At 26.4% G+C, this 24,435-nt stretch overlaps 1 protein-coding gene across 4 annotated transcripts in view; it reads right to left on the reverse strand.

Annotated features, from left to right (window-relative positions):
- Positions 1-24,435, reverse strand: part of LOC136969522 (RNA-binding protein 25) — a 134,260-nt gene that overhangs the window by 16,848 nt on the left and 92,977 nt on the right. For 3 of the 4 annotated variants that reach the window (XM_067263703.1, XM_067263705.1, XM_067263706.1), the window contains 4 exons: positions 21,954-22,034; positions 13,061-13,084; positions 4,676-4,971; positions 1,131-1,236 (listed from right to left, as the gene is read on the reverse strand). In XM_067263703.1, the coding sequence (XP_067119804.1) occupies positions 1,131-1,236; positions 4,676-4,971; positions 13,061-13,084; positions 21,954-22,034 (507 nt within the window). The remainder of the gene's footprint in view (positions 1-1,130; positions 1,237-4,675; positions 4,972-13,060; positions 13,085-21,953; positions 22,035-24,435) is intronic. The other variant, XM_067263704.1, reaches the window with a different exon arrangement.

The following is a 24,435-nucleotide window of genomic DNA, read 5'->3' on the forward strand; positions in this document are numbered from 1 at the left end:
TTTTAGTATTTGTTAGTATTTTATTATTGTTTTATTATTTTAAAAGTAATTAAACTTTTTAAAATAAATCTAACAATAACTTTCATAAATTCAGATTTGATTTATATCAAATATAGCATTTAAATGTACTGAAACTGAGCTAATACAAATGTTATAATCAAGATAGGTTGACAAATATACAACACAAAGTATGACGTGGCACAAAGATGTTTTCTAATTGGATGCACATTTGCAATCGTTGCGAGTAGAACAAACTTTTTGTTTCTAGTTGCAGTTGTGCCAGTTTTCTAAGGCAGTTTACTAGTTAACGGGAACAGCCGTCAAGGTTGCAGTCACCCACACGGCTGGAAATTGCATGGTGTGACCAGGGCTTTAGAGAGCAATAGAGTAAAAAATGCTAATTCTGAATAGATTTTTATTCTTTGCATTATATTAAGAATCTTTGATAGCTTTTTGTTTTAAACAGTGCATGTAATACCTTTTCAGCAAAATGTTCAATGTAACTAATGGAATCAGTTTTGCAGGTACAGTATATCTTGTTGAGCTAGAGAGCATGATCCTCTCACTTTGGACTGGAACACTGTCTGTAAATGGGTGTTAGACTGTAGATACAACTGTCTGAAATTTCATGGAAATCCAAAAATGAGGATCACTTTGGATAGAATAAATATTAAAATTTGAGTCAGGGAAATTAAAATTAACATGAATTAGTGTCGGGGACCACGAAAACCTTAGACTCGGAAAAATTCAAATTGGAGACGTTAAATCCCTATGCTATTCCGTTGAAACCTACAAAGTGCTGTATTTCAAGTTGAAAAAATATTTAAGTTGTAGACATTTGAGTTAGAGAAGTTTTGCTGTATATTTATATTTTAGGTTTCTGAAAGAAAAATATAAATATTTTGATATTATAGTAAGTTAGTAATCAATTTCTTTAAAATTATACGACGACAAAAGTTAACAACTATATTAAGTTGGACTCTACTTTGTAATTCACGCAATAAATGCTGATTCTTTATTATATATTTTATGTAAAAAAATAAATACTTATTTTAGATCTATAAGATATATTTATTTGAAATTAACACAGTAATGATATTTTTGAAATGACATGAAAAATAAATCAATACCTCTTGATAAGCAGCTTCCTTTTCTCTTAATTTTCTCTCCAATTTTTTACGTTCATAAGCATCCTCTTCATCTTCTCTATCTTTGTCTACATCTTTATCTCGTGATCTAAATTAATAAAATTAAAACCCACTTTAACAGAGTTCAATTAAGTTGTTAATCATCAGTAGGTTGATCAGAAAGAAGATATTTTTTAGAATATATATAATTATTTTAATTTCTGGACAAAAGTATTATTTTTTTGTTCAAAAACTTTTACACTTTTATAATAGTTTTAAGAGCTTTTAATTTCAACTTTTTTGAAAAAAGTTTTTAAATCTAATTTTAACTTCTATTTATGTTTTATTATTTTTTAAAAATTTTTTGTTTTGAACATTATCCCCCTCGTAATTTTTTACCCATCTACACATAACAATTTACACGGGTTGTTCAAAAAGTTTCCAAACTTTTTTAATACCACACCTCCAGTTGGTTATTTTTTAATCCGCTTAAAGGCGTTGTCTCTGCAGAAACCTCCCAAGTAACCTCCTTCAATCCATTTGTTGATATTTTGTTTTGGTGATAAGTTACGGCCGTTTATGTGAAGGAGTGTTTGTGGGGTTCGGCAAAAAATCAGATCCGTTGAAATGAGCTCTATGAAGGAGCAGCATTGTTCTATGAAATTGTGTGAAACTTGGGAAATCCTTCATGGAAACTTCCCATGGGTATGTGAAACATCCCCCGCTCAAAAAAAGCTTGATAAATTCGCTCAAATGTTGACGAAGGTGATGTTGACTGTTTATTTATTTTTTGATGCAAAAGGGGGTTGTGCATCACGAATACCTACCTTCAGGCCAGACAGTCAACACAGAGTACTACCTGGAAGTTATAAAATGCCTAAGAATCAGAATCAGGCGAAAATGGCCTGAACTTTGGAGGAGTGGCGAGTGGTTTTTTCACCACGACAACATGCTGGCTCATTCGTCCCTCAGAACTCGCGAGTTTTTGGCCAAAAACAAGACTGCTGTGTTTCCCCACCCCACCCTATTTACCTGACCTGGCCCCATGTGACTTTTTCCTGTTCCCCAAACTAAAAGACATGCTCAAAGGAAAAAGATTTGACACCATTCCAGAGATAAAAAAAAAAAAAAAGAAACGACAGAGGAGCTTATGAGCTTTCCTGAAGAAGCGTTCCAGGACTGTTTCAAAAAGTGGAAACACCGTTGGGATAAGTGTATACATTGAAGAGGACATACATAGACATGGAGACATTCATACATAGACTACTTTGAAAGAGACCATGACCAATACATTGTAAGTGAAGTATTTTCTTTGTAATAAATAAAGTTTGGGAACTTTTTGAAAAACCCTTGTATATTATTTTATAGGAATTTTTTTTAACTTATTAATTTTATTTATTTAATATTTTTTTACTTATCTACCTTAATTTTATCTTATACAACATCCCATTTTTAAATAAATGTTATTCAATCAATTGCCTAATTTTTTATTTCAATTTGTACTTAATAATCAGTTATGCAAGTAAAAAACATTTAAAAAAAATATTATCTGCATTATTACGTGTGATGTAATTTATATCTATTATTTCTTTTGTAAAGAATAAGGACTGATGAGGGGTCATTAAGACCCAAAATGCATTACCTCCATTAATAAAACTTATACCAGTGATATGTTCCTTGTGTGATACGTTACTAAAAATAAGCCAAAAGTTTTAGGTTTATAAAAAAAATCCAATAAATCCAAGCTGTAAAAGTTTCTGAATAAATACAAAAGTTAACAAAAAAGCCAATATCATTCATATGTACAGTACATTTATCTTCATACATATTTACAAAAGTATAAAACAAAAACTCTAATCTGAATAATAAATAAAGAATATAAATAATTCATATTTAATCAATGTGATAAGATACCAAATACTAGAATCTGATTATTGTAACTGTGAATATTGTTATCAGTTGTCTAATATCAGAATTAGCATTTCCCAAAATATGTAAATTAAAATACTTATAAAATATTATTTTTTGTTATCAAAGTTTCAGTTACACTTAACATTTACCTCCAGGCAAATGAAGATTTTTAAGTGCAATCAGCTGATAACACAATCATTATCAGTCTTAACTAGTGCTTAAATATAATTTTAAAAATATTTTTCATTTCAAAAACATTTAAGTTAAACAACACTGGATTAATTAGTATTTAATAATAATAAATCTTCAAGTTATATAATTGTTTTAACAAGGTATTTTAGTGTTAGTCAATAAAGCCAATATTTCCACTAATTGTGGAGTTACATACTTATTCCATTTAATATTATCAGTTAGTTATCAGCATCAGTACAAGCAAGTATCAAAATGATTATATAAAGTAAGTAGATTCTTCTATGTACATTTTTTAGAATGAAATAAAAACTTTTACTTAAATCATAAGGATTATTTTAAAACTTTATAAAGTTTTAAAAATGTGAGTGTACTGTAAAATAATATATAACTGATAAAAAAACTGATGTAACTAAACAAAATTTTTAATCTCCTGAATTATACAAAATCTACCAAAAAGTTTGAGATGAATTTACCAAATTTAGTTGTTAAATGTCTGGTAAGATTGGCAACTTATAATCTGTGGTTGATATCATGGCATGGCTACAATCCACATTGCTCTTGTAGTTAAAGCTGTCTCTAACTAATGTATTATACTTGTATAGTTGTAAAGAAATTTTTCACAGAATAAAAATTTTACAGAACTAATAGGAGTTATATTCTTGAAAATATGATAAACATAGGAAATGTGATATAATAATAATGTCGTAAATTTATTCCTTCAGAAACAGAATGTTAAAGAAAATACACGCTTGTTTTATATATATGATTTACATTCTTAATGATAATTTTAAATATAATATGCCTTTTTTTGTAGAAAATCACTTGTAACAAAAAAATTTAGTCTAAGGAAGGATTCTGATACAATACTTCTTCAATATAAATATTTTATCAAATAAGAATATGTTAAAACTTGCAAATAAGTTTCTAAAGTATATGTGATAAAAAAAATCAAATTACATATAAACAAAATATGCAAATGAAGTTTTGTTTCAGGAAAATATCTCCAAATTATAAATCAATAACATTGCATACTTAACTGTGTATAAAAATGTTTATTAAAATAATATATTAAACTACATAAACTCAAAATTTCTTTTTTTTTTTATAATTGGTCATTCTACCCAATTTTTTTTATACTAGATTTGTCACAACGGTTAGACACAGAACAACACTTTTATTCCTTATAATATCCTTTATTAAAATATAAATGCATTCCATACTTCTTTTTGCCCATCTTCAGTTTATGTTACAATTGTTATTGTGATATTTGGTAGCCTTACAATAATGTATTCGAAATGGACTCTACTAGATACAAAGCAAACAATAATAACTTAAAAAATTTCATGTTTATTAAAGATCTTACACATTAAGACTTTTTCAGAGTGCAATATATAATTTAAAAAGAAAAAACAGTATTTCAAATACTTTTAAAATATTTTAATTACCTTTCTCTAGACCTTTCTCTTTCTTGAGACCAAGCTCTATCTCTAGATCTGGAACGAGATCGAGTAGCAAGACGTTCGGCTCTGTCCTTGACACGATTACGTTCTAATGGAGATCTCTCATGTTCTCTTTCTCTGTCACGAATCCGATCATGATCTCTGTCACGTAAAGGTGTTCTTTCACGTCTACTTGTGCTTTTTCTATCTCTGTCTTTACTATCACGATCTCTATTTCTATCTTTGCTTCTATTGTCACGTTCTTTTCGTTCTCTCTCTTTCTCCTTTTCTTCTTCAGCTCTCTGTAAAATAAGTAGAAATAAATTTAAAGTTAAAAGAGGAAAAAACTTTACATTTATGTTACGGATATCAACAGGAATCATAAAATCAGCAAACAATATGAATTATGTGAATGCAAGTGTATATATAAATCCAAAATACATTTACATTCACTCACTCAGTAACAGTTAATTTTTTAAGTGGCATATTATATTAACATTTTATTAATATAATCTGATAAGCATAGCAATCAAATAGCTAATAAATCATATTTTTATAAACAATTAAAAAATATTTATCAATAATTAAATTCCTGCTGGCATGCTCTTCTGTATAATTCAAGCAGGCAATAAAATTATACAGTATGGTTGCCACAATTTTCAAAATAAATAAAAATTATACAAGATAAAACTCACAGCACTGTATACTTTCTTCTTCTGGAGACTCCTAGAAAAGTCTGGTACATCAGGGTACATCTTACTTATAACTGATACTTTCCAACAGACTATGAAATAATTCTTTAATGAATCTTAAAACAGTTGCATTGAACCGTTTGTGTATTAAGAGGAAAATATTTTAAAACTAAAATTAAAAACTATAAACAAAATAGTCACTAAGTTTTTTCTTATTAGAAATGAAGAATTTGAAAGCTTAACTTTTTTAAACAATTGGAAAAATTAAATTTTTAAAGTAAAAAATTTCAAATTTCACGATACTCGGAGAATTCTCAAAATACGTTTTGAATTTAGATAAGTTATTTCAAGAATGAAAAATCTTGAATTTATAAATTTAACATTTATGTGGAATTATTCCTGACAAAGTATAATGGAAATCTAATTCCATTTTGAAATCATATACTCCTAAATTTTGATTACTTTGAAATACACTTAAATTAATTAGTAAAATTAAGAAAATTTTTGTTTTAATCCTTTATGATTAAGATTAAAAATTTTTAATTTCTACACATCATCTTATGGAGAAGATTTAATACAGAGTTTATTATTAAAAGATTTATGAGTTAAGCTGATTTCAATTTATAAAAAGTTTTCTATTAGGTTCATAAATCAAATTTTAATTCTATTATAATGAAAAACTCATTAGATGAAAATATAAACAATAAAAAACAATAAATAGATTGAGTATAATTAATTTCTTTTTGAATTCCATTTTCAATAAAACCAAATTGACAGAATCTCACCCATAATGCAGATAGTACTTCTTTCCACATCGGATAGTAGTTTGAAGTTCTTCCATTTCAATAAGCATTACAGAGCTTTCCAGCCCATTCTTGTTATTAATGATAAAAATCAAGCACTAATGGGAGAGTTTCCTAACCATTGCCAACAAAAAATATTATTGGGTTATTTCATAATAAGATAAAAATTGTAAAAAGAGTAGCTATACTGATCTACATATTTTGTAAAAAAAATTATTTTCCTTGTCTAATATTCTTGAAAATTTACACAAAGATATTGCTGACTATTCTGAGAAAGGCATTCTATACTGTAATTTAGAATAAGGTATTACTGCTAATATATAATCCTGAATAATTTTAAAATGCAAACGTTTAAAAAGCATATAAATTAACTACTCTTTTTTTTTTGGTGCTATCTTAGAGTTACGAATGGAAATTTTAGAATTAATATTTTTCCTAATAACATTTAATTTCAATATAAATGCTTTTTAAAGATGTATGTTATGAAATATTCTGAATGATAAATGTATGTATAATTATATAATATATTTTAGTAATTAAGATGTTTAATAGTTCTGAAATTGTTTAAACTTTTTACTATTATTTGAAAAAAATTATTTCAAAAACATATATATCGGTAAAAAGCATAATCTGTTATTAGGAGTATATTTTATATCTAAAAATAAAATATGCTAAATTAACTTTGAAATAATAGTTTTAACAACACCACATTCATTATTTATATTTTCCATAAAGAAATGTCTAATATGTTAAAAACAATGTCAACAATGTCACAAGTAAATATTTATTTAAGTTGAGTTTTCTTAGATGTAATATATTTGTCACTTAATCTTAATAAGTACTAATAAAGATTAAGATAGTTGAACTATAAGTATAAATGTAGGGTGACCATTCATCCCAGATTTTCCAGGACAGTCCCGGCTCTGCATTCCACATAGATACACGTCCCAGAATTAACAATTCACTTACTATAGAAACTAAATTTATTTTCATATTATTTCCATGTACGGATCATATTATTTTCAGAGCCTTGCATTGGCGGCAATGTGTGTGCGCTCTTGTTCACAATAAAGTTTGCAGCAAACCTCATTGCAAACTTGTGACAAGAGTTGTTATCATGTAACCGTTATTCCTAAACTCGTGAAACCTTAAAGTTAAAACTAATCACTTGTTCAAATTATTTATGCTTTAGATAAAAAGTTTTTATTGTATTTGTATTTGTTTCATTAAGTATAATTTTTTTAATTATTTTTGTAAAATTACCCCCCTTTTACCAAGCTCAATGTCCCAGATTACATCACAGAAAAAATGGTCAGCCTACATAAATGATAACATTTTCTTTTAATTAATTGTTTAAATATTAAATGATCCCTACTAAAATGTGGCATTCATGATTAGTTCTTTAATTTATATCACAAATATATAAGTTAAGTACATTGTATTCAGACTCATAAGGTATTGCATTCAAGTATAACAAATAAAATATTAGAGACGATACTTTATATTCCTTATTTCCTTCATACTGAAAATGCTTTAATGACCTTTAGAAAGATTTATCTTTCTATTACTAAATATTTTAATAAATTTTAAAATCATATTGGAAAAAGTTACATTTAATCAAAACAAAATGAAATTTACAAAACACTATGCCATAAAAAACTTTCTTTGTAATGAATCACTATAAAACAGGAATATTTTATTAAATTTTTTAGAAATTCAAATATATTGAAAATATTTTACAGACTTAAATTTTTTAAGAAAAAAAATTAATAAACAAGATTTATTTTCCACAAATTTTCAAGAATTACAATAATATACAGGGTGTCTGGAATTTCCAAATATAGTCAATCTCCATTATTTATCACTTGATTGTTGTTGTTGATATGTCATTTTGTTTCTGTGACAAAAGTCAACCATAAAATCAGCCTAAAACAGGCTCCTTAATAAAGAATTTTATCCATCTTAAAAAAATTCTTAATTAACAAACTATGGCTTCAACGGGAAAGTTGTTTTTGGGAACAAAATAAATCCGAAGTAGCTAAATTTTGATTAAAATTTGAATAACAAATCCAATTTTTTGCCCTAAAAAGTTTCAGCAAGTAACCTCACAGTGATATATGCAGGAAGGCCACATTGCCAGACAACAGCAAAATACAAATCAGCATGCGGCTAATGCACCACATGTAGTAAATACAGGAAAAACAAATGTTTGGATATTACATTGTTTATGAAATGACTTGATAAAGTGATCTTAAGAATGTCTCAGATCAGGTGTTGAAAATCTAATGGAAACAGGATTTAGATTATTTTCTTCATGTATAGCACTGAATAAGTAGCAAGTGTTAATTCGAAATCTGCAAAGTAATACAATATTGCAATTCTACATTATGCTGCAGGTCATAAAATGAACAACTTTGTGGCATGGTTATTATATATGGTAGATATGAACACAATGCAAGAGCAGTAGCTAGAATGTTTGGTTTCCACTATTGAGGTATTCCTCAATTCCTTCCTCATATGATTCTTAAAGTGTTAACAAACAACTGGATGATTTAAAGGCAGAGAGAAGACTATTAATGTTTATCAAATGCCAATATATGTAAACAAGGAAGATATCCTGCTGTACTATGGAGTACAGTACATCTGACAGCTAGTGTCAGGATAGCAGCCAGAGAATGCACATTTGCTCAAAACAATCTAGAAGACACTCAAGCATTACCATTAACATCTGCATGATGTGCTCTGGCAACAGTTTGGTGAGTAGTTATGCTCAGAGAAGACTAGATTTCTGTCCTTTTGTTCCAAATAAGATTGAGGAAGATGAACATTTTGTCTTATGCAATAATACTTCTGAACACTGTATGAGGGTTTATTGATGACATGCCCTGTTGGAATGAAATGCCACCTGGTTACAACAAGACAAGGTTTTCTCAAATTATTCACAACCAGTGCACTGGCTATGGGAGTCACCTAGATCACTGGATCTGACTACAATGGACTTTTTTCTGCGGGATACAACATAGATATTGTTTAATGCTTCTACATACTACAGTTTAACACACCGCAAGAAAAAAAAACAGTTACATCTATTGTGTCTGACATGTTAGCTATGGTCAGAGGAAGGCTGATTAAGCACATCTAAGTCTTTATTGTAGTTGAGGTTGAACATATCAAATGTATCCTTTAGATCCATGAAAAGTGTTCAATAGTTTCATACCAACTGTACATTGGTCTAATATTCTAACTTTCTCCCCCACCTTCACCCTTTCTTTGCATATTTCTTCCCTATCTCCTGAACCTTCACTGTATCTTGCTACTGTCTGAGAATGTGGCCTCATGCATGTACTAGAATGAGGTTACTTGCTGAAAAGTTTTTACCTCCATTGCACACTGTGTATAAAGGCCAGTTAATGGAATGAATCTTTTATAGTGCTAAAAACTGGCCTTATCATTCAAATTTTAGTTAAAATTGTGCTACCTTGGATTTATTTTGTCCCCATAAACAACTTTCCCACTGATGTAATGGGTTGTTAATTACACATTTTTTCAAGATATACAATGAAAGTTTTGAAAACTTAAACTTGCTACTTTACTTCTTAAATTTTTATTCTTTAAGGGGTCTGTTTTAGACTGATTTTATGCTTGATGAGGTGATGGCCAGTGTCATTGAAACAAACTAATATTTAAATGACCACAATTAAATGATAACAAAAACATGACTGTATTTGGAAATCCCAGACACCCTGTACATGACATATAAGCATGAAATTTATCCAAAAAAATTTAGCTTTGTTTTATATTATAAAATGTTTGAAAAATGTTAAGAACTTAAAATAAATCTTATTCATTTATGAAATTAATGGCAATCAATGAATAAAAATAATACATTGAATATACTGTACATGAAATACGGAAAAACCATATACCATGAAATTTTGATAAAGAAATCCTAATTTTTTAAGAATTTTTAATAATTTAGAACTTTTCAATTGTCAATTTAGTATATGCTAACAAGACTAACTCACAAAAGTAATTCATAAAAACAGTTGCTTTGAGTAATACTAGTCTAAAATTTTATTAAGAGAAATTTTAAAATTACTAAAGATCTTCAATTAAAACAGGAAATATAATCAGAAATGTAGCCACACAAGAATGCATTTTCCACACTAATGTTCTGCTCCTCATTCTCTTTTGTCCATTCAAGTTGAAAAATAAACATAGCACAGAAAAAGATCACCACAAGCAATAGACTACTGAATGAAACTGAAAAAAGATGCATTATACTCAAACAGTAGACTACATGAATAGCCACAAAATAAAGCAGAATAAAATTTAATACTTGTTCATGTTCAGCCTTTTTTTTTTTTTTTTTTTTAATGGAACATTGTCATGTATATCAATGGTTTGCATATAATATATACATCCATATTGTATGGAAGCCCCTTACATAATAATTTTATTACTGTTTGTAGGTTTTTACATTTTTACAATAGTCTACCTACCTACACTAAATTTACACAAGCCATCAGCCATGCGAGTGATTAACACAAATTACTGGCTACATCCATGAATAATATACCGTATTTACCTGAATATAAGATGACTTTGCATATAGGACAAAGTGTGACTTTAAAGATCAAAACAAAGAAAATTAGTTTTATTAATACAATTCTATTTTATTTCTTTTAATCACAAATTATTATCAACTGCATGTAAATGCACACATAGTACATAGTCCCTTAAAAATTACTAGCATTTTAAACTTTAAAGAAAAATCTTGTAAAATTGACAACATAATTTGTTCACGTAAAACTGGACAATCGGAAACTTTTTTTGCCAATTCTTAATGGTCGAATCCACTCTCCATTGATTACACTTATGAGTTTCTCAGAATTCTGATTTTCGAATAATCATCTGTTTTCATGGAGGAATGGATTAAAACTTATATCGTGCTCCCATGTGATTCTGGAATTTCAATCTGGAATTCAATTCAAAAGCTTTGCTTTTCCTATCACTATTCCTCTTTATTCCTGACAATATACAAGAAAGATTCAAACAACCCAGATAAAATACTTGTTTAAAATACAAGAGGGTAAGCATCCAGTAAAAATGCAAATACACGGTTCACAAAAATTATTTGCAAAAACACAAAGAATCTTTCAATCATGCGTATAGGAAGACCTAGGATTTTGAAGCTGTGATAAATGAATAAAAACCTCGTCTTATATGCGAGTAAATATGGTATTTATAAAATTTAATATATATGTAATTATATAGAAAACCAAGCCCAAATCTGGCTAGAACATGTCTAATTCTAGATTATATGTAATTTAAAACAGATATTATGTAAGTTAGAAAATAACTAAAGTTAGGCAGTTGTCACCATCTTGTATTAAATTTAATAATTAGAAATAAATGAATTAACTTAGACACTGCATGGTAAGCAGAATTATATATGGATTCAGAGTCCTACTGTGAATTAATTTTATCTTCCAAATTAATCTTAATTAATTAATTAAATTATGATTATTAAATCTAAAATAGGATGGTAGCATAACTGCCAATCTTTAGACCAATAATTAATTAAAATTCAAAATCATCTTAGGCTATATAAGCCCTAAATAACCTGACATTAAAAAAAAAAAGTTTGATTCTGTAATATGTTCAAGGCTTTACTTTTATATTATATATCCATAATCAAATATTTAATGTTTTGTTATGTTTCAAATTATATTCTACTTTATTCAAAATTCTTTCATTAGTATCATAATGAATAGCTAAAAGAGTATTTTGTTTTTCATGAAATGAATATTTATAACATAACCAACACATGCACAAGAAAATTTTATTTTTCAAGTAATAATAATGGTAAACCTAAATCAATGCTAGCCAAAGCATGGCTTAGGAGCTACAATTAATTCTCAATTGTCAGAAATATGACTCATGAGAAGCGCACAGTCATTTCAAAGATTTTAAATAAAAAGACTAGATACAATCTTATCCTTATAAAAAATGATTAAAAAAATTTTTAGACTAAGTAAAATCACTAATCAAACATATCAACATCCATGCAATAAACAAACCTAATCTTATTGACAACCAAAAAACATTTTAAGGATAACAATAACACTACAATGCCATACCACTTTCCATTTACAGGGAAAAATCCTCACCTCCCTTTTATATCTTTGAAATATGATGTAATACATTATATACAGTTTAATTATTCTTTCCTCTGGCTCTTGCTAATTTCAAGTCTATAGTGCTTGAAAAAACATCTAGCATACTATCTCCAGCTTAAGTAGGAGAAATTTAATAAGCTATAATATAGCAGACATATTTGTAGAGTTTATAACATGACTCCACATTTTGTTACTTCACTGATATAATAATAAAATGATTCCCTCAATAAATTTTATTTTTTTCTTATATATGATAGTAACTTTAAACTTAAAGCATAAATACACTTTGCTTAAAAAGAATTTATCTTAAATATAAACAAAAATAAAAATTTGATTAACTTTACTTTCTTACAAAAATGATTATTTAGTCATTAAGATAAAACTTGATTATATAGAATTAATAATCACATTATAAAAGTATATAAGTTAAAAAATAATCAAATTCTCTTGTATAATCAATTATCTACAAAAATACAATTTTGCATTAAAATTAATTTTAAAAAACAATTAGTAGATTAGAATATTTACAATATCTTTCCTGTTCGACTTTGTAACCTGTGTTTTTAAATAAATATTATAAATACGGTTGCCATTAAGTTTATAAATGAAAAGTTCAAATTACTTTAACTATTAAAACAAATTTCATATTTAATAGAAAAATATATGTATTCTAACTTTGCATATCTAAGGATAATTTGGCTAAATCATACTTGCCTTAGACGAAATATTTATTCCAACCTATAAATGAACTTAATAAGTATAACTGGCTAACAACTTATAATTAATAATTATATAAATACATAAAACATTATATTGCATTGAATCTGATTAAGTGTATACACTAGGTAATTAGAATTGGTATATTAAACAGAAGAATTTATCAACTAAGGAGAGTAAGAAAAAGAACCTAAAGATTATACATTTAAACTTTTATTTTAATTAAAATTTGATTAACATTGTATAAGTTCTTGAATTCTGAACTTAATTTATCAATTTAGTCAATTTTTTTCATTAACTTGATTTCTACTATAATTAAAAGTAAAAAAAAATGTTTACTTGCTATCCTTTTATACCTAGACTTATTTATTTCATACATAAATTTATATACTGAGAATTTCTGAAAAATAAATCTTATTTGATATTTTTAAAATATCAAAACTTTATTCTTTTTGTTTTATAATTTAATATAACTTATACTTTTTTTTTAATCAATAAAAATTTTATCATAGAATTCTAAAACTTATATATTTGTAAACTCAAAGTTATAAATACCAATCCTAACAATTGTTTTAAAAAAATACTATTTAAAATTATATCCTATAACTTAGAAATATTGAAATTTCATTAGCTATTAAAATAAACTTATTATGAAAAATTAAATTAAATATATAATTTCATCTGAAATAATCTTAAGACTAAAATAATATATTTTTATACACTCACACAAACACACATACATACAATTACCAAGTGCAAAGAAAGTATTTGTGTTTTTCTTACAAGATCACAAAGACATGCCAAATATACCCAAAATTTATAATAATACCCATTTTTCAACATGCAAAATTGCAATTTTACTCAAAGAGAAAATACCAAATAATGACTTATCCCAAGACGTAAGTGCATAAGAATCAATATGCAGTGTTGGTTCTTGATATTGTAAAGCGATGAAAGTGATAAAATGAGCCAGTAACTCTCCCAACTAGCATTTTTTAAATAAATATCCATTACTACCTGTTTCAACTTGCGTGAAATTGCCAATCGCTGGCGAATAACTTGTCTCCAAATATCTTTCTTCGAATTTTCCTAAGAATTATTTTAAAATGTAAACTAGGAACATAACACACATTTAATAAAAATAAATAAATGCAGTTTTCATTATTAAAGTGATTTTTTTTAAATATTTTGGTCAGATTTTATGTACTATAGATACACATAAGTCAATCTAACAAAACAAAACAAAAAACATTAAAAAGTCAGAAGATTAAGATTGAAAATAATATAATTTTAAACAGAAAATCAAATTATTACAGGTTGATGTTCAATTTGAATATATAATATAGAAAAATGAATATAATTTCAGAAGCATATGACTACTTTTTACAAATAAAATAATGTATTAAAAACAAAAAGAAATAGCATTTTACAAAAAATGTTAAGTAGAATCATGCAAAATCTTTAAAAAATAATAAATTTAAAGCAAAGAATTGAAACAATTGAACTTAGAATGTTTTTTGTCCTTTCTTTCTTAAATTTTTTTTCATAAATATTTTTCATAATTTTGGTCCAGAACAGAATAAATTTACAACATTGGACTGACATCACTAAATTTCTTAGAATAAAGTGTGTATCAAAAAATGTTTTACATTATTTTTATATGGTAAAAACTAATTTGGCATTTAAGAAATTCACATTCATTTTCCTATTTTGCATGTAAAAATTGAACACCAAATACATTACTTTTTTTTTATGGCAAATCAAAGAAATTTACCAAACAAACTGTATGTGTAAAATCCTAAATAAAATTCTTTTAATAATTCAGACAATTTGAAAAATGATACTAACTTTTTCTTTTGACATAAAATAAATAATTATGAGATTATTATTTAATAATTTATTAATGCATATCTTTAAGTAGGAGCTTAAAATAAAAAAAAACTAAACAAAATAAAACAGAAGTAAAAAAATTCCTATAAAAAGTTATATAATTCTCAAAAATCTAGATATCGATATCATAAAGATGACAATTATCCACAAACTGCAAAAATTTATGTAAAGTAAAACAACAGAAATATTTGATATATGTTTATTTGTATTTGACTTGAGTTAGAAATTCCTGTGAATTTTTGTAAGCACTTAATTGTCTTAAAAGACAAAGTGAATCTGATGCATTGTCCGATTACATCGTCAGCTCGGACAAAATATTTTATACGAACAATCCTTTGGTTATACCTGCCACTATCGGCTTTCAAAATGAAATATATAATGAATTATTAGATAGTGATTTTTGTGAAGAACAACTTGTTTGTGGCTATTTCTCACTTAAAGAATGGAACTGTACCTGGCTATAACAATATCCTTCCTGAATACGTTATGTTCCTAATTCTTTCATATCTAATTTACTGAAAAATCTATAATTAATATATACATCTGAATTATCTCTAGGGACTGGAATAATTTTTTTTTTGCATGATATATAAACATAATGATAAAAATAATACAACTAATTATAGACTGACTGAGTCTTGGTCTATACCTTTTTTTGCTATATATTAAGGATTTCAAAACACTTTTTTGTTGTTTTAGATGATCATGTTCAACTTGTCTCATAACTTTTTGCCACCTATCATACACTGTTGATGTGGTTCCCCCTTCTTTTTGGTTATATTTTCAACAAAAATTGATAGGTTTTCTAAATTTTGTAACCAAAACAGAATTGAGATTAATATTCAAAAGTCAAAAATTGTAGTATTTACATATGGTGGAAAAACTTAGGAAAAAAAGTCTAAATGGTTCTTGAACAGGAATAAAACTGTTGTTAATGAAATCAAGATTTGGCACTTATTTTCCTATAATGGTTTGTATAATAGGCATTTTAAACTACTTAAACACAAGACAAATAACTTTTGAGCTTGCTAGATGGTTGGCTAGAATAGAAGTATGGTCTTTGGGTATTTATTTTAAACTATTTCACTCGATTATAATGGGTACTGTTAACTATGCTTTTCCAATATAGAATCTAAGTTATTTAATCAGAAATGATATGAAATCATTTTATAAAACTTGAGAAATCTGTTGCAAGGGTACTGTACATATTACGGATAGAATTTCAAAGCCACTATTTTTCTCAAACTCCTTAAAAAGTATTAAAATTTATGAGGAAATTATTTTTAATCAAGATAGAGTGAAGGAAAAAATTTTCAATGAAATGTTTATTAAAAATAGCAGTTGTAACAGAAAAAATAAATTGGTACAGAAATATTTTAAATATTTTTAACCAAGTAGGTTTGTCTATAAATTTGGTTATAGAATTGTCAGAATAATTTGTTCTTATCTGAATATTTGATAAAAGAGAAAAAATTCAGCTACGTTAACCATAATCTTGAACTAGATTGGAATGGTATTAAAATCCTTTTACGACAATCTGTATTAATTAAATTACATAAAACTTGTAACATTTCAACATTAATCTTTCTAAAATTGAGAATTATATAACAAATCAAGTTTCTACTTCTGAAAAATGTTTTGCTTAAAACTTTTTATAAATTCAGTTTGTTTAATTGTATGTAAAATTTTAAATTTATGTTGTAAATGTTATATAATATGTTTAAATCTGTTCAAATAAGGGTAATGATACATTTTTCAATTATTATAAATGACTGATGAAATCTTAAATGTAAATTCAGCAAAAGTGCACTCATATTAAATAAACTGTGCGCATTTTGTATTGTCAATTGTGTGTTTAAGTTGATTTATTTTTAAAAGACTATCAACATTTTATTCCTAATTATATTTTTCACACATTTAAATTTCTTTAAATCAATTGTTTTTAAATAAATATTAATAAAAAATTAAATTACAATGAAAAAACTTAAATAGTTAAAAATAATAATATATGACTTCTCCAAATGCACAGATGAACTTTTAATTAAGAAATTACAGTATATGTTCTGTCTGATAAAATCATACATACATAAACAAACACAACTTTAGACCTGACAAACTTTCACAGTATTTTTTTGCACCTCTAAAGAAACACCTACAACAAGACTTCACACACTATGGTAAAATTAACAACACAATTAACATTCAAAAGCATATTAAAGATAAGCATATAAGAAAACAAAACTTTGAATGCTTTCAAATTTCAATATTAGCAAATATAAACAATTTTCAATAAATCTTTATTATAGTTTAGTATTTAATTTATAAAGAAAATTATTGAATAATAATCTAAATGCCAAACTTTAGTAGTTTACTCAAAAGATTTATTATAAAGATATTTGAATCATTGATTTGCTTACAACTGAGAAAGTAATTTTTTTTTCCTGTCAATTATTCAATAAAGAACTCTTGGTATTATAACCATCACTAAAATTTTCAATAAAGATAAATTTTTATTCTGTAAAAATACTATCTTTGTAATTCTATTTCACCATTTTTCAAGAGATGATGATGAATTCATCAATTTTATAATTGATATAACTGATATAAAACTAAATTTTAAATTCAAAATTTTCAGTGCCTCTTCAAAAAAATAGTGTTAAAAATTAATTTTAGTCTTATTAAAGGTAAACTGAAATATTGAAAGCTCAAAACTATTTTCTAGAATATTTTAAATGGAAAATTTTTAACTATTTAATGAAATTTTTATAATTGTAAAATATATATATATATATTTATATATATATATATATATTTTACTATCTTTTACAAATAACTAAAATTAGCCAAAATTAAATCACATCTATAATAAAATTATCCAATAATATAGTAGAACTTCGCTTAATGAGTGTAATTCGTTTCAGAATCTTACTTGTGACACGAAACATCCATTAAGCGAAACAATTTTTCCCATATAAATTAATGTAAAATACAATAACGAATTCCATTAAAAAAAAAAAAACTCAAATATTTTGTGTGTAACGTTTATTCAAAGAAAATTATATAATATACTGTATTAAATTTAATACGAGATGGTAGCATAATTGCCTACCTCTAGTCAAATTAATTAATTTCTAATATTTAATTATAGCCTTTACATAACCCAAGAATTTGGCATACTATTTGTTTATTATATAACGAGCTATGGTTGTTGATGTTTATACATAATATGTCTGAACACAAGTTTGGAAAAATGTGAGATCACAAGCAACACTAAGATGCTAGTGGAATGAGTGCTAAACATAGACTGATGTAGTATGTGTACAATCCGGGACTTCCCCTCTCCTCGTCACTCCTTATGCGAAACATTGCTCATTAAGCAAGTCATTTTTTACAATTTGTTTTGCTCATTATGCAAATTACTCGTTATGCAAGGTTTCACTGTATCTCTGTATACAAACAGAAGAATATGTTTAAATTTCATTATTTTTACATTTGATTTTTGAAAACTTCCATGCTTTACAAATCTGAATTATTCAGAAATGAAAATATTTATGTATAATAATAATAATTAGCAAGTAATGATAAATTTATCAAACTTTAAACAATACTTTTTTTATAACTAACTTATTAACTATATTAAATCAATTTAACAAAAATTAATATCAGCAAACTGAACAAAGTTATATCAGAAAGTTTTTCTCACAAGCATGCATATACGCATATATATATATATAGATATATTATATGAATCAAAGAAAATCATTTGACACTGCATGCAAGAATGGTATAGAAAATTATTAATCTATAGAGCAAGAAAGTATATTTTGACTAGCTTATAAAAAATACTGTTCTGTGAATGCATTATAAGATTAATGTTATTATATTATATTATTATAATTACTAGACAGGGATGGAGAAAAAGATGAAGAAAAAGACAAATGAAGGAAAGGAGATGATATGTTTATCATCATCATCATCCCTCATTCCTCACATCATAATTTTGTCTACATTCTTTCACATTTGGTTGAATGAATGCACAGATAGAACATGTCTGTATATATTACAGAAAATGAGTAGTGAGTATTATAACAGCAGAGTTAGTGAAAATGATCTGTTTTTCTAACCTGTTTGGTAGATTTTGCTATTTGTCTTACAGATGATCATTTTTAATTTTCCCAATCATATAACTATGAAAATCTTTGCATGTCTCAAAGAGAGTAAATGGAGAACATGTAGAGCAAAAATTTGGTATACTTATCTTACTATTTAATAAATTTCCTAAAAAATAATTATAAATTTCATGATTATTTTTCAAAAATTAACATTTTATAAGGTGAGAAAAATGTAACAATAGTAATAAAAATTTCATTAATGACTATTTTATTTAAGCATACATATATATAGATATAAAAATCAGTAAATTATGCATTAATTCTCTCTTTGAAATCAAGGAAAAAATTTATAATTTTAAGCAATATCACACAAAATGTGTTTAAATTAAATGAAATAAAAAGAGGCACTTAGCCTATTTGTATGAAAGGTCATAAACTTCAAAGTAACTTTAGATGAAAAGTCTTATAAAAATTATTTTTTAAGTAAATATTTCTCAAACTAAGTATGATAAGTTCTTAAAAACTAATTTATCTATACAAGAATGTAAACCTCTAAAAATATTGATCTGAAGTAATAAAATGACATTGAATTTGCGAAATGATTTTGATTTTCTGTCTGACGAGTTTTAGGAATTTGCATTTTTACTTTTTAGAGATTTTTCAAGTATAATTACTTTTTAGTAGATTTTTCAAGATTTGGATTTATAAAGATTATATTATAACTTAATATACAATACATATAAGAGGCAAATTATAAATATTTAAAAACAGGTAAAATCAATAAATCAAAATTTCAGAAAATAGGGGGGAAAATTCTGCAATTTGAGAAAGATCAAGGATCTCTAAGAATGAAATGGTCTAAATAATTACAATATACTCTTGACTCCTAAATACATACTAATAGTAAAAACTGTATGATGTATTATTCCAAATATTGGCTTAACATTATGTTTATGCTTGTATTTTTCCTTAAATTTAGGAGGAGAAACTAACTACATTTTTACATAACTTTCATTTTATCCTTTAAAAATCAGCAAAAGAACAAAAAATATTGCTACACTATACTGGATTAAAGTAAAAAGTTTGCTTGCTTGTTTTCCTAAAGTGCAAAATTTAATTTACTGTAAAAAAAAGTATGTATTACAACTGGAATTATGTCCCACAAATTAAAATATCTCAGAGAATTAAATTTAAAACGAAAATACATAAAAAGTTAATATACCAAATATCATTCTTTGGATTCTGTCCAAAATAAAATTAAATTATACAATCTAATTATTATAGAATTGCAATTTAAGTAAACTCTTAAATTTATATACTAGATTTTTGTAAATTTAATTAGTTACAACCGTAAATTTTATCTTTCTTTCATCAACATCTATTAAAAAATGAAATTTCACAAAATTTTTAAACAATCTTCTCAATTATAAACAAAATTTAACAAAATTATTATTATAAAATAATTCTAAGGTATTTCCAATTTTTTTAAAATACATCACAGATTTTTTTTTATACATAGTAGCAGAACGTATGGGAATTATCATAATATGAATATAACATTTATATACATCACATCTGTTTACCATGAAACTGAAAAGAATTTGACACTTCATATTATCTATTATAAAAAAAACCTGACAAAAACAAAGAACTTTTTAACTCACCCTCAAGAGATGATTTATGCTGTTTTCGATGATATTTATATTACTTACCTTACAGCTGCAACTATGGAGACAAGACTAAACTTTTAACTCCAAGCAATAATTCAATTCTTGGAGTCATTTCATATATTTAATGATCTCTATATTATAATGTTAACAGTCATTTTTCATTTTATCACAAAATCACAGTACTTAAAAATAAAACTTTTTTACTTACCCACAATATGGTTCAGTCTGATAGACATTTAAAGACTAAACTTTTTTGTTAGAATATATTTTGAAATTTTATGAGATGATAAAATGAAATTCCAAATTTATTATTGATGTACACTTTACTCTTTACTGCTCAATGCTTCATATTTCTATATTTATCAGATTAAAAAAAATTTATACACTATTTGTTAGGCAAGTGCATAAATTTTTTTAAATATAATTTTTTAAATCATTCTTAAAATAGATTGTTTAATGAAAATATAAAAATTTACAAGATTTAACACAATGGAAACAACTTGAATGTTGCAAGATGAAATACATCGATATAAAATTTGGAAACAGCTAAAACCTATTACTTAAGAAATTTTTATAGAAGTATATATTAATATTACAGCCTAATTCCCTATTCACTGTTATAAATTTATATTATTTATAAATATTTACTTACCAGTTTTACCCAATAATGGATTCTGATATAAAGACTAAAACAAAACAAGCTAGATATACTCATGTAGGAGGAGTAAAATACACATTACATACTCACCAGGTCATACACTAAACTTAAACAGCAATGATCGAGAGCATGGTTGCTGTTGCTTGCTGTTTTTCTCAACTCAAGGTATATGCCTGGTGTTTGGGAAATGATAACAACCTCAGCTGAAACCACAAATACCCCTTTCCAAGTAACTTTTTAAATTACAGTAGGTTCCACTACTGTTATTGTTAAAATGAAACAATGATATGCCACTTGTAAATTTTATATCAGAAATACGATTATTATTTTTATGTTATTACATTAACAAATTTATTATTAAATTATTTATGTCAAAGTAAGTAATTCCCAAAACAATGTATTACTTTTAAGTTTATCTAAATGCAAACTTTCTGAATCATTCTAAAATTTGATGAATTAACACTATACATGACTGATATTATTTTCAAAGAAATATAACTTTTAATAGTTTAAACAAGTGGCATATCTTTAAAGAAATTTATCAGTTCTGCAGAAATTACCTTGTATGTATCTCTAAATTTATCTATTTCTCTGTGTATAAGACTTTTTTTTTCTTCTTCTAGATCCATTTCATCCAAATCCTAAAATAATTAGTAAAAAATAATATTAAATAAACATGTCTCAAGACTTTATACTAGATAAGTACAATTTACATCACATCTATGTAATTTCAGTATCCCATAATTTCATTGTTTGAAAGTCAGACTGAAAATGGGTATGGATTATTTTAACAATGAAGGTTATCTGTAGATTTTTAATTGCAATTATAAACTCAATAGCTTTTCTTTTGTCTAAACTTACCAAGTGTCTAAAAAATGTGAAAAATCCTTTGTACCTTGTAGATATATTCATCTGCCATCATAATTTTCCTATCTTTAGTTCTTCCCTATTCATTTTCTGTACATCAACCTAAGCTTTAACTAATATTATTACACACTTCTGCGTAAAACTGTATCCTGTAAGATAAAGTTTCTGGTAATCTCTCTATACACAACTCCCAGAAATTTAGATATACAGATACTCCTCACTTCACGACCTATCTGCTTAACGACTACTCGCACTTACGACCAATCGAGTTTCGACCTGCAATTCAGGGAATCCCCTTTCTCAGCTTGTGGCGAATAGTGACATGCGCACTAAGCATACTGTAATAGGCTTGCTATCCACTTTTTCAGTCAGTTTCATTCTGACAAATGATAATATGTACATATGCATGTCTTTTTATGAATAAATTTGAAGTTTGTTGCATAATTTGTATAATTTTACAATGATCCTATATTCCCGGCGCAAGCTCCTCGCGTATCTACCAATTTGCTTAACGACGTAGTCATCGGAACGGAACTCAGTCATAAGTGAGGAGTACCTGTATAACTATTTAGAAGTTTTTCTGGTTAGAATCTGACAGTTGATTTTTTTCTTACTTTAGCTTACACAACAAACAGGTGAGTGATTAACTCTATAAACCATGTGAATGAATGCCATCAACATTAAAATTTTTTAAAAACTTTTTTGAGTTTATTTTAGTTTTTACTATTGCTATCATCATCATCATGTATTTTACTAATTGTATTTGATGTATAAAACAGAATTAACGTGAAAAATTACTGAAACTAAAAGTATTTTCACAATCTTTAGTAGTGCATATATCACACTTCTGAAGTGACATGAAATTCTAACAATGCATTTATTAATACACAGTTTAGGCAATACCATCTCAACCATTGTTTTCTTTATTCTCATTTCTTTCATTTCACTCATGTTATAAGTTAATTATATATAGTTATGAAGTAAGTAAAATAAAAAAAAAAAAAAAAAAGGAAATGAAGGAATTAATGTAAACTTGTCAGCTTTCATGGAATAAGTTCAATCACCTAAAATCTTCAGCCAATAATGGCTTTACTGACAAGGAAACTGTCGGAGTGTCATCTAATAGATTTTAATAAAATTTAGTTAATAATTACGTTAAAAGTATACAAACTCTATGACAAATTTCTAGAATTCACTAAAAGTGTTAATCAGAGTTATTAGCAATCAAATGTCGTACTATTTTATAGTGGTTTAACACAAATATGCAAATTTTTAGAAGTGAAAGGGTCGCGGAGGAAGACGGCGATATTACATTTAGAATAAATGCTGGAATTTTCGGAAATGGGAGAAGAATTAATAAAATTTAGTTTAATTACGTTAAAAGTATACAAACTCTATATCAAATTTGTAATGTTTACTAAAAGTGTTAATCAGGATTAATAGCAATCAAATGTCGTACTATTTTATAGTAGTTTAACACAAATATGAAAATTTTTAGTAGTGAAAGGGTCGCGGAGGAAGATACAGTAATATCTCGATTTTTGTTGACTTTGGTTTTCGTCATTTTGTGCAAAAAATTTGCCTCGGATTTCGTCGGAGTGCCACATGATCTCGTTGCTAATTTTGCGAAAACAAAGAGCGACCTACGCATTTTTCTGCTCACAAGTCATCGTGGCGGTGTTTTTTGCTGTATGAGCATTACTCCGCGCGTCTAGCCAAACAATTCCATCGCTTCCATTCTTTTTAGTTCCATCGTGGGAAGTTTCCAGAGCCAGTAGCCCTTCGAAGAAGGCCAGGGACACGATCGAGTTGAAGGAAATCATTAAAAAATACGTGACCGGCATTAAGATTGCTGAAATCGGTCGCATGTACTGTACGAAAAGTCGGCATCCACGATAAGTTTCGTTGTGGCGAAAAAGGAGGCTAATGTAGCGAAAGGCGTAAATGTGCTAATGAAACAGAGACAGCAAAGAATTGAAGAGGCCGAACAGTTATTATTAATTTCGATCAATCAGAAACAGTTAGATGGCGATTCTGTTTCGGAGACCATTGTATTGGTTTTTTATACTCATTTTATATTAATTTCTTAATTTTTTTAGTATTAAACACTACGAAAACAGAGGTATCACTGTATTACATTTACAGAGTGGAAGAAGGAATGACTCAAATAGGAAA

This window comes from Centruroides vittatus, unplaced genomic scaffold, assembly GCF_030686945.1.
Source record: "Centruroides vittatus isolate TY-2023 unplaced genomic scaffold, ASM3068694v2 contig_18, whole genome shotgun sequence".
NCBI lineage: Eukaryota > Metazoa > Arthropoda > Arachnida > Scorpiones > Buthidae > Centruroides > Centruroides vittatus.